Consider the following 11,288-nt stretch of genomic DNA (forward strand, 5'->3'; position numbering starts at 1 on the left):
CGAGGGGCGTTTCTGCCTCAGCAGCAGCGGCGGCTGCTCCGGGGAGGGCGCCGAGGCCACCGTGAGTTCCGTGGGCAGCGGGTCCTGCCTCGGGGTGTCCGTGTCCGCGGGGGCTGCAGCCCAGAAACCCGTGTTCAGGGCTGTGTCTAAAGAGGCAGAGCCAGCAGGGGCAGGGAAGGGCCTTCTGCCCCTCTGCTCTGCACTGCTGAGACCCCACCTGGAGAGCTGGGCACAGCTCTGAGCCCGCAGCTCAGGGAGGACATGGATCCCTTGGAGAGAGGCCAGAGGGGGTCACGGAGATGCTGGGAGGGCTGGAGCAGCTCTGGGGACAGGCTGGGAGAGTTGGGGTGTTCAGCCTGGAGAAGAGAAGGCTCCAGGGAGACCTTAGAGCAGCTTCCAGTGCCTGAAGGGACTCCAGGAAAGCTGGGGAGGGGCTTTCCACCTGGAAAGGGCAATGATAGGACAAGGGGTCATGGTTTTAAACTGAGAGGGGAGATTTAGGTTAGATATTAGGCAGAAATTCTTCACCATGAGGATAGTGGGGTTGCCCAGGGAGGCTGTGGCTGCCCCATCCCTGGAGGTGTTGAAGGGCAGGTTGGATGGGGCTTGTGCAGCCTGGGCTGGTGGGAGGTGTCCCTGCTCATAGCAGGGAGGTTGGAACTGGGTGATCTTTAAGGTCCCTTCCAATCTTAACCATTCTATGATTCTATGAGATCAGAGCTCCAAGGATCCATTTGCTCCTGCTGTGCTGGCCTTACACTGGTGTCACCAACTGGGGCATTAGTGTCTTCCTGCTGGTCCCTTTGGTGGGCCTTCTGCTTAGAGAGTATCTGAGCAGAAATCCTGCCTGGCCAGAGCACTTGGATTTTGTTTGTGTAACAGCATCGAGGAGCACAATGTTCTTGCAGAAACCCTGTGAGGGACCCCACACTTGAGGTGTTTCCAAACCAGGGATTCAGCCCTGCAGGTTCCCAGCCCAGTATGTGAGCATCCAAAGGGTGAGCCCATCCCACCCCTGGGAGAGCAGGGCCGGGGACAGGGGCAGGGCTGGGGACAGGGGCAGGGCTGGGGATGTGGTTCTCTGCCCACACAGTCTGAGCCTGTCACTCTCAGGGGTGTGGGCACTTGCTCAGAGAGTCACCAATGGTGAAAATCCCTTTGGGGTTTGAACTTCTCCAGGGCTGTGAGCGTGAGCAGGGGACAAAGGCAGGAGCTGTACCCTGAGAACTGTCGAGGGGCTTGTTATCCAGAACCACCCCCCTGTCCTGGTAGAACAGCTCCGTGTTGGCAGGGGCCAGTGACCTGCCCTGAGCTCCTGCTGCTGCCCTTGCCTTGCAGCTGTGGGACCTGCGGCAGAGCAGGAGGCCCCTGTGTGAGTACCAGGGGCACCTCCAGACCACCAGCTCCTGCGTGTTCCTGCCGGGGGGCCCAGCCCTCCCCCCCAGCGTCGCCACCTCCTCCCACGACAGCACCGTGAAGGTCTGGGACAGAGACACTGGAGGTAGGGGAGGGTCCGGGAGCCTTACCCTGGGGGGAACAAAACCACCTCCTTGATTCTGTCTCCCAGTAGCCTGATGGAGCCTGAATCCTCTGGATTTTACTCAACTTCAGCCACAGGGCAGGGTGGAGATGTGGCCCAGGGGCTGCTGCTTGCCCTCCAGCAAAGGAGGGTGTTTGGTGTGAGGGGTGTCCTTCCCAAACTAACAGTGATGACAAGCTGGTTTTTAAAGGTACATCCAAGTTCAGCGATGGAAGGACAATGATAGAAGTCCAAAAGAACAGGGCAACCCCAGGGCCTTCCACAGCAGAAAGAAATTGTGCTGGAGGGTGGGTGGCTGGTCAGCAGCTCCCCTCACTTTGGTCATCCTCTTGAAGGGGAATCACGGGTGTTTTGAGGTTTACCCTCGTTGTTGGGGTGAGGGTGAGTCCTCCCCGAGCTGGACACAGGCTGTTCACCTGCCAGCCCTGCTGAGCAACATCTTGAACAGGAGGCAGAGACCTCTTGAAAGCTGCTCAGGTTCACAGATGGCCCCCAAATGCAGAAGTCATCAGCATCAGACACTCTCTGTAGCTCAGCACCTCTCCAAATGCACTTATTTAACTGCAGATGAAAACAGCAACTGCTGATCTCCCACAGAAAATTCTCACCACCTGTTTCACTCCCCTCTCCCTTCACCCTGTGCCCGTGCACTGAGGTGGCCATGAGGTTGGCAGCAAGTTTTGTTCTGATCCTGTTGCCATCACAGCTGGGTGACCTTCACAGCCCTCAGCCTTAATTTGGGTGCTCTTGGGAGTGTCAGTCACCAGGAGTTGCCTCTATGTCCGTGTCAACCCAGCTCTCAGCAGCTCAGCAGGGGGTCAGTGCCTCTGCACAAATCCTGCTCAGGGCTTTTTAGTAGCAAGACACACACAGGAAGGCTGGTGTGGTGCTGGATACTCTTAAATTTTCTTATCTTTCCATTTTGGAGGCTTATCAAAACTGCATGTGAGTGCAGCACAGCCCTTGGGAATAATTTGGGAGGAAAAAAGGCCCTGCAGCTCTGCCCAGGGGGTCTGTCTGTCCATCCCTGCTTCCTCTCCAGGGAAGGGCAGCCCCTGCCCTCAGCTGGCAACTGGGCAAAGCATAAATCCCCTGGGAATTACAGGGGTGGGAAGGCTCTCTTCCTCTGGATGTGGAGCTGCAGGACTGGGAGGGGCAGCAAGCAGAGGGACACGTGCAGAGCCCAGGGGTGGGAGGTCGGTGTGGTCATGTCTCCCCGCAGCAAACCAGGTGTCCCGAGTGACTTCCCTGTCCCCTCCTCAGCCTGCCTGGCCACCCTGTGCCTGGAGGGAGCAGGACCACTGGCCTCACTGGCTGCCTGTGCCAGCTCCATGCTGCTCTGTGCCAGCTCCAACTCAGGAATTCACCTCCTCCAGCTCAGCGAGGAGCGGGCGCTGCAGGAGGTGGCAGCGTTTTGAGCATCGGAACCTCTGGGCAGACACAGCCCCACGTGGGGACCCAACTCCCTGAGAGCTCCCCCCTCCAACTGCAGCAGCAGGAGGGATGGTGCCTGATGTGTGCTCAGGTTGCCCAGAGAAGCTGTGGCTGCCCCATCCCTGGCAGTGTTGAAGGGCAGGTTGGATGGGGCTTGGAGCAGCCTGGGCTGGTGGGAGGTGTCCCTGCCCATGCAGGGGTTGGAAGAAGAAAATATTTAAGGTCCTTCCAACCCAAACCATCTGTCACTCTGTGCTGAGCTGTGAGGCAGCACTGAGGGGCACCAGGGCAGGGAACACTGGGGCTCCTGCCCTCACTCATGTGGAGCTGAGCACTGGGATTAACCCAGGAACATGAGTGTAAACGCAGAACATTCACTGGTGTCCAAAATTCAGAACCCAGCTGAGCCCCACAGGGGTCTGGGCTTGTACAAGAGGAGACTGAAATAAAGATTTTTCTGTGCTGGTTGCTGGCCTCCTGTCTTTCCCCTGGGAATAAGCAGGAGCTGGCAGGCACCCCATGGCAGATGCCACCATCACCACCTGGAAGGAGAAAGCCCACAACACCCTGCTAGAAGAAAAATAACTTGTGAGTGGCTTTGGGTTTTTCTTACAACACCCTTTCCAGCTGTACTGCCAGTGCTGAGCTGAGCTGTGCTCACTCCCCAGGACAAGGACACCAGCTGCTCCCCAGCTGACACGGGAGGTAGATGGCTCTTTTCTCCTGAAGGTTTTCATGACAGCAAACAAACCAGAATGTGCTGGGCAGTTACCTGTCATTTCTCCATTCCTCAGTCAGACCCAGAGGCCAGGATGCAGGTCCAAAACAGGCTTTGATTTTCCAGAACACAACAATTGCAAAACCTCAGTTTAAACAATATAGAACACATGAGAAAGCTCCTCACAGTGTTAGAATAAGACAACCCTACCATGAAAGAGCTGCCTTCATATCATCCCAGGTGAGACAGCCAAAACCCTAACCAGGAGATGCCAACCTGGACTTCAAACACCCAGTTCATGAGATGGCTCCCCATCCCTGGCAGTGTTGAAGGGCAGGTTGGATGGGGCTTGGAGCAGCCTGGGCTGGTGGGAGGTGTCCCTGCCCATGCAGGGGTTGGAAGAAGAAAATATTTAAGGTCCTTCCAACCCAAACCATCTGTCACTCTGTGCTGAGCTGTGAGGCAGCACTGAGGGGCACCAGGGCAGGGAACACTGGGGCTCCTGCCCTCACTCATGTGGAGCTGAGCACTGGGATTAACCCAGGAACATGAGTGTAAACGCAGAACATTCACTGGTGTCCAAAATTCAGAACCCAGCTGAGCCCCACAGGGGTCTGGGCTTGTACAAGAGGAGACTGAAATAAAGATTTTTCTGTGCTGGTTGCTGGCCTCCTGTCTTTCCCCTGGGAATAAGCAGGAGCTGGCAGGCACCCCATGGCAGATGCCACCATCACCACCTGGAAGGAGAAAGCCCACAACACCCTGCTAGAAGAAAAATAACTTGTGAGTGGCTTTGGGTTTTTCTTACAACACCCTCTCCAGCTGCACTGCCAGTGCTGAGCTGAGCTGTGCTCACTCCCCAGGACAAGGACACCAGCTGCTCCCCAGCTGACACAGGGGAGGTAGATGGCTCTTTTCTCCTGAAGGTTTTCATGACAGCAAACAAACCAGAATGTGCTGGGCAGTTACCTGTCATTTCTCCATTCCTCAGTCAGACCCAGAGGCCAGGATGCAGGTCCAAAACAGGCTTTGATTTTCCAGAACACAACAATTGCAAAACCTCAGTTTAAACAATATAGAACACATGAGAAAGCTCCTCACAGTGTTAGAATAAGACAACCCTACCATGAAAGAGCTGCCTTCATATCATCCCAGGTGAGACAGCCAAAACCCTAACCAGGAGATGCCAACCTGGACTTCAAACACCCAGTTCATGAGATGGCTCAAGGAGCTGGGACAGGAGAGGTCTGGTACATGGAAAAGATCAACATTCCTGGCCTTTACCACCTACTGTGAGGGAACACGAGGGGGTGCAGACCCCTACAGCCACCTCTGCAGGTGCAGGGGAGGCAGGTGCTGTGTTCCTCTATCCCTGACAGCTTTCCCTTCTTTAGCTGAAGTTTGAAGCCAGACTCCTCCCAAAGGCTCCTGGAAAACAGCAGGCAAGAAGGGTGTTAACACAGCCTGCACAACACGCTGTACCCCAGGGGCTGTGTGGCTACCTACAGATATTTACAACAGATTGAGGAAAAACTGTCAGCTTAATGTGGGAGGGAGGGTGGAAGCAGGTGGATCATCTCCACCTGACCACAGAGAGCAGTACAAAAACTGCAGCTGCACAGCCATGGTATAAAAGTCCTAAAAAAGGAAATAAAAATCACCCAAGATTTGACTCCAACCAAGCCCTGGCAAACACAAGTGCTACCAAACCACCTCAACCTGCCAGTGATGCCAGCTGCTGAAATGCCCCTTCCAACAGCCCATTCCTTTTTGTTCTTTAATATAAAAAAAAAAAAAAGCAAGTCTGAGTTGAAAGCCACAGACCCTTCCAGTTCCGCAGCAGCACCTCCCAGCTACTCTGCTGTCCACAGCTTGAAGGTTCTGTCGTAGGAGCAGGTTGCTATCAGCTGGCCATCAAGGGAGATGTCCAGTCCCATCACCTTCCCCTCATGACCAGCCAGGGTTTTCAGGGGGGACCAGCCAGGGTGAGTCCAAATCTTGGCCGTGTTGTCGTAGGCGCCCGTGAGCAGGAAGTTCCCGTGATTGGCTGTGGAGGATGAGAAAGGGGGAAAAAGTGAGATGTGAGAATAAAAACATGACAAGTGTTCTCTGCTTCTTGACCTCCACGTGTGGTTTTTGAGCTGCCCCATCCCCTGCCAGCTCAGCAGGGACAAGGCAGGTGGGACAGGAGGGACTCACGCTCGAATTTCACGCCGGTCACCAGGTTCTGGTGGGCAGGGATGGTGTAGATGCACTTCCTCTGGCGGAGGTCCCACACCTTGCACGTGTTGTCACCACTGCCAGTTGCAACGTGGTACCTGCCCAAGGGTGGAGGAAGAACACACTGTTGGGAGCTGGGGTTTGTACCCAGAGGTTCTACACAAAGCGGGCGAGTTCTTTCCTCACCCATTTGGGGAGAAGTTGATCCCGTAGATCTCCTTCAGGTGGCCCTCCAGGAACATGATGCAGCGCCCCGTGCGCAAGTCCCACACCCGGCCAAAAGCATCCAGACCTCTGGGAAGAGAGAATCTGAGTGTCACCCTCTGGAGTCCCCAGCAACTGCTGGGCTACCCTGGGCCTCACCAGCAGCCATCAGTGGGGCACTGGGCATCAGTCAGCAACAAACCCCTGATATTTCACGTCCAATCCTGAGGCAAAGCAAACTCACCCCGTCCCGGCCAGAGACCCGTCGGTGTGAAAGGCAATGTCATAGACCCCTTTGCTGTGCCCCTCCTGGTGCAGAATCTCTTCCTGAGCTTCCAGGTCCCACAGGCGCCACGAGTGATCGTAGCTGTGAAAACAAAAGCATCTGTCCAGCTCCCTGTGTCTCCAGGGGGAGTAACTGGGTGTTTCTCTGACTCTGGAGGCATTTTATTATAGCTGGAGACAAACAGGGTCTCACAAGAGGGGCAGAGAAAGGAATCCCAGTGACTTGCTGTTATTTACATGGCAACAACCCAGCCCTTGCCAGGAACAGCCAACCCTTGCCCATGCTCTGCTGTGGGTAAGCACTGGTACCCTCTGGGCTACCAGCCAGCTGGCTGATGGCCATGCATGTCTGAAAGCAAAACACCAGTCTCCATACCAGGTCGTGCCCAGGAACCTCCCAGATGGGTGCCACATCACACGTGACACTCTCATGCTGTGTCCTTCAATATCTGCCACTGGTTCATCACTGAAAAACAGAAAGGACAATCATCAGAGTGGTTGGCTCTAGCCAGGCTTTGCCAAAACTGATCACAGCAAGAGCTGCTAATTAAACACCAGCCAGACAGGATGATCATAGTTATAACTAATGACTCTGAATTCTACCTCTTGTTCACACAGCTAAAGCTGCAAGTGGAACCTCTTTATTCACTCTCATGTTGGTTATAAAGCTCTCCTGGGATAAATATTTCCTGAAAGTTAATGAGGGCCTTGTTAACAGCACATTGAAAGTAGTAACAGAGTAGTAACAGAGCCTGGGACAGGCTGCCCAGGGAGGCTGTGGAGTCTCCTTCTCTGCAGACATTCCAAACCCATCTGGATGTGTTCCTGTGGGATCTACTGTAGGTGGCCCTGCTCTAGCAGAGGGGCTGGACTAGATGATCGTCACAGGTCTCTTCCAACCCTAACCACTCTGTGACTCTGTAACAGCAGAAAGGAAGCACAGACCCCTGGGCAGCAGGAAGCTTTTCTGTGACCACACTGAAGACACCCCCACCCACAGCAAACCCTGCTGTGCTGAGGAACTGCAGGGCAGTCAAGACAGAGTGGGTATTTATTCTCCCAAAATTACAGGCAGCAGGTCTGTAGCCTTCAGCAAAGGACATGGACAGCATTTAGAATTTCATTCTAACAGGGCAGCCAAAGAGATGTGGTCACTCCAACAAACAGCCCATCCCTCAGCACCCCAGGTTGCTGCCATTAGCAACAGGGGCTTGGACAGCCCAGGGGCTCAGAGCTGCTGCATCTCCTCAGGTGCCCTGCAGGACCCCACTTCTCCAACTCAGCTGATGCTTGGGCTGGGATTTCACACCATTCTCCTCTTCACAGGTTGAGAAAGATGCTGCCCACCTCCCAAAACAACACTGTGCAACAACAGAGCCCCTTGTTTTCGTGACAGGCTGAATTTCGAGTGTGGTCCTGTACTTGGTTAGTTCCTCTCTGAACTCTGGTGCTTCCCAGTAACTTTAAAGTTGATTTGTTAATAGCCAAGAGGGGAAATTTTATCCTAAATGAAAAGTTAGAATGAAACAATCTCCAGATCTTCCATCCATGACCCACAGCAGTTTACCAATGCCCAGCAGCAATTCTGACTTGATTCTGTTCAGACAATTTCCCCTCACCTCGATTCCCCTCATCAGAGTGATCTCTTTTCCTTCTGAAGAAGGTGGCACATACTGAGGCCAGGAATTGCACTTCTAAAGCTACAAGAAAAGCTTATATTTGCAGGAGGATGGTAATTCTCCAATGTCTAGTAACACAAAATAAACCCAAAAGCACATGGCTGCAGCTGTGCATGGCTGGTCTCGTTCTGACCTTTCCAGGCTCCAGAGTTTGACGGATCCATCAGCAGCACACGAGGCCAGGTTGACATCCTTCTTCTCTATGGAGACAGTGGCTTTGGGATGGAACACTATTGCTCCTACGTTGGTGCTATGTCCTTAAGAGAAAGGAAAATCAACATTCATAACCTGCCATGTCATCCTGGCCAATTCTTCAGAAAAGCAGCATTTCTCTGTTACTAATTAGCCAGGGACCAGAGAACACTTTCAGTGTCCTCCCACACTGGGTGAAGCTGCAGTAACTGCTGCAGTAACTACCAGACATATCCATCCTGTTCTTCCAGCAGCACTCACTTCAGAGCATCAAATACCAAGGTTTGGAACCCTCTAAATGCAGGGGAAATTCAACATATGAATCAAGAGATTTGTCCTGATGTTTGTATTTAGTCAAAGTTGTGACCCAGCACACTTCAACAAACCTCATTGCTAAGTGAGTTGGCTAAAAAAGCTGGTATTTGGTTCACAGTAACTCCAACCAGGATTCAAAACACAGAACTATTCAGAAACAGAAAGAGCCAGCTTGGGTGTTAGCTCTAAGAGAAAGGCCAAGACTTCCTCTTGATGATGAGACACATGCCCATGCTCTGCAAGCCTGAGAAGTGCTCCCAGCAGAATAAAACCTGCCCCAAGAACATGACATTTGAGTCACAAAGTAATTAAAATACGGGAACTCAACCCAGAGAGGAACAAAAGAACTTAGGCAGTCTCAGTGAAAGTGGCTCTACCTCGTAAGGTGTGAACAAGGTTGCAGTCAGGCACAGACCAGAGCTTGCACAGGCCACTCCTGGTGAAGACAAGATAGAGACAGGATCATGAAGGAACAGGTCAAACACAGAGCTCCAAAATGAGCCCAGGAGGTCTCCAGTGGCTCAAAGACCAACACACATTGGGCAACCAGCCACAGGGACTAGGGGGCTCAGACTGAAGTCTCTGCTAAGCTCTAAAACAGGGTGAGGAGAGAGTTCAGAGTAGGAAGAAAAAGCATTTCTGAACTCTCATGACTCACAGGCCTCTGCTAACATCCCTCTCCATCACTCCTGCCCTGCTCTCCCAGCCCCCAGTGCTATAAAACACAACTTACCAACAGGCTGTGGCAAGGAGTTTGGAATTGGGGCTGAAGTGGCAGTAGGACAGTGGGCGATCGTCTCCGATCTGGCTGCAGAAGTTATTCAAGGACTGTAACCAAGTACAAATTAAAAATAATTCAGAAAGTACAAACAACCCAGGAAAAGCCCTGGCCAAAGACTGAGCTGAAGGAGTTAAATGAACACAGGAGGCAGCAGAGGCCTTTGGAAAGTCACTTTCAAAGTGAGGAGCTGCCTTGGAAACACTCCAGCTGCCAGCAGGAGGGCCATGGAGCCAGGCTGGCCATGGGAGCCAGCACAGTGTAGGGGCACAGCTCAGCCACCCACTGCCCACAGGCCTGCTCTGGGACCATGGCTCTGCCAGAACTCACTGTAGCTTTGATCTCTTTCTACAGCTCAGCCAGGGATGCAAGCAGAGAGAGCAGGGCAGGCAGCAGGCTGTGCTGGGGGAGAGGCAGGTAATGCCTCTGAGTGTAACCAGGACAGGAGCAGCAGCACAGTGTGTGCTTGTGTCTCACTCCTGGGCTGAGCTGGGAATCTGCCTTAAGGTGCTGGAAAAGGGTGTCTCAGAGTCACCCATAACATGAGCTGTACTACTGTGTTGGTAGTTATTTCCCTTGGTTTTATACACTCGTGACCATTGCAGAGGAAGAGGAAAGGAGGCAGCCCCTTCCTAGCCAGCTACACCTGTGACAGAGCCAGGAATAAATTCCTTCAGCTTTACAGGCCAGTGAGAAGGCAAAGCAGGGATGTGTTCTCAGCTCTCTGCTGTGCAAGGGAACAGTGGAAGTACATCTCTGAACCACAGAACCCAGGGAAAGACAGAAAGCAGAGCTTTTCAGCAGATGACAGCACAGAAAACAACAGGTATCTGGAGAGCACCTCTGGGCAGCTGATCCCTTCCTGACCTCCTTGGAGGATCAGCAAACAAGTTGTGAGAACAGCAGCTGAGCAGCTACCCAACCTACTCGCAGGGATTTGTGCAGCTCCTGTTTCTGTGATGTCCTGGTTGCCTCTGGGATCTCTTTGAGCAGACGAGCTTCCTCCAGCCGCTTCACTGCCCTGTGGAGAGCAAAGGTGGAGTCACAAGCCCCTACATCCCTGCCTTGCTGCTGCCCCCCCTGCTTCCCCCAGCCTGGGCTAAAACTACAGCCACTCACTGAGAACTCGAGCTCTCAGCTCAGTGGGCTTGTCTACCAGTGTGTGGTCCCCACTCCTGTGATCTCGTGTCCCGCTCCACCCGCTGCAGGATGAGCTGCTGGATTTTACAGAAGGTCCCATCTCCCTCCTCCATTGGTCCCATCTCTCTCCTCCCTCCCTCACCTGGGGAGTGAGTAGTTGGCCAGCCACAGCCTTGCTGTCTTCAGACTGCGTGGTCCTTCGTGGTACCAGGTTTGCTGATACTGTAAGGAACAGAACAAACCTGAAGAAAAAGCTACTGTGACCCTGCTCTTCCATCCCACTACCTTAGATAATCTCCTCTTAGTATAGAAGAACCACCACAGCATCTGCTCTTACACCTTGCTGTGTTAGAGCCTCTTTCCAAGGGCCTCTTGCATAACTATAAGGCTCAGAAAATCTTTGTCCTACAGCTCAGATGCTGATGTGCTGCCACGTCAGAAACATTCCCATTGAACACCAACCCATTTTACTTCAGGATGTACAGCTCCTGCCCTGCACATCACCCAGTAAAATGAAAGCCCAGAGCTACAAAAACTGTCCTCACAGCAGGCCTCTAAAATAATATGGAAAAGATGGCCTCTGGAAAGAGAAAAGAGAAGCAGAAAACAAGAAGAATCAAAGGCAGAAACAGATGCAGGAGCAGAAACATGTATTTTTCTTCCTGCGTATGAAGACAAACAACAACAAAGGACTCTACACCAAGTGACAGTCTGAACTCTCCTCCTTCACACACTGTGTGCAGCACAGAATGTGCCCTGTGGGACAGAGCACCCACTGCCACA

At 53.0% G+C, this 11,288-nt stretch overlaps 2 protein-coding genes across 2 annotated transcripts in view; one reads left to right on the top strand and one right to left on the bottom strand.

Moving 5' to 3' along the window:
- Positions 1-2,958, top strand: part of WDR31 (WD repeat domain 31) — a 7,494-nt gene extending 4,536 nt beyond the window's left edge. The window contains 3 exon segments of the mRNA XM_009994303.1: positions 5-61; positions 1,339-1,501; positions 2,804-2,958. Of these exon segments, the coding sequence (XP_009992605.1) occupies positions 5-61; positions 1,339-1,501; positions 2,804-2,958 (375 nt within the window).
- Positions 2,959-5,520: 2,562 nt separating this feature from the next.
- Positions 5,521-11,288, bottom strand: part of PRPF4 (pre-mRNA processing factor 4) — a 13,902-nt gene continuing 8,134 nt past the window's right edge. Inside the window, exons 5-14 of the mRNA XM_009994334.1 lie at positions 10,648-10,727; positions 10,293-10,386; positions 9,321-9,415; positions 8,965-9,023; positions 8,214-8,337; positions 6,778-6,867; positions 6,361-6,483; positions 6,099-6,206; positions 5,892-6,010; positions 5,521-5,739 (exon numbers count right to left, since the gene is read on the bottom strand). Coding sequence (XP_009992636.1) covers positions 5,546-5,739; positions 5,892-6,010; positions 6,099-6,206; positions 6,361-6,483; positions 6,778-6,867; positions 8,214-8,337; positions 8,965-9,023; positions 9,321-9,415; positions 10,293-10,386; positions 10,648-10,727 — 1,086 coding nt within the window. The 3' untranslated portion in view covers positions 5,521-5,545. The remainder of the gene's footprint in view (positions 5,740-5,891; positions 6,011-6,098; positions 6,207-6,360; positions 6,484-6,777; positions 6,868-8,213; positions 8,338-8,964; positions 9,024-9,320; positions 9,416-10,292; positions 10,387-10,647; positions 10,728-11,288) is intronic.

This window comes from Chaetura pelagica, unplaced genomic scaffold (genome assembly GCF_000747805.2).
Source record: "Chaetura pelagica isolate M959 unplaced genomic scaffold, ChaPel_1.0 scaffold132, whole genome shotgun sequence".
Classification (NCBI taxonomy): Eukaryota; Metazoa; Chordata; class Aves; order Apodiformes; family Apodidae; genus Chaetura; species Chaetura pelagica.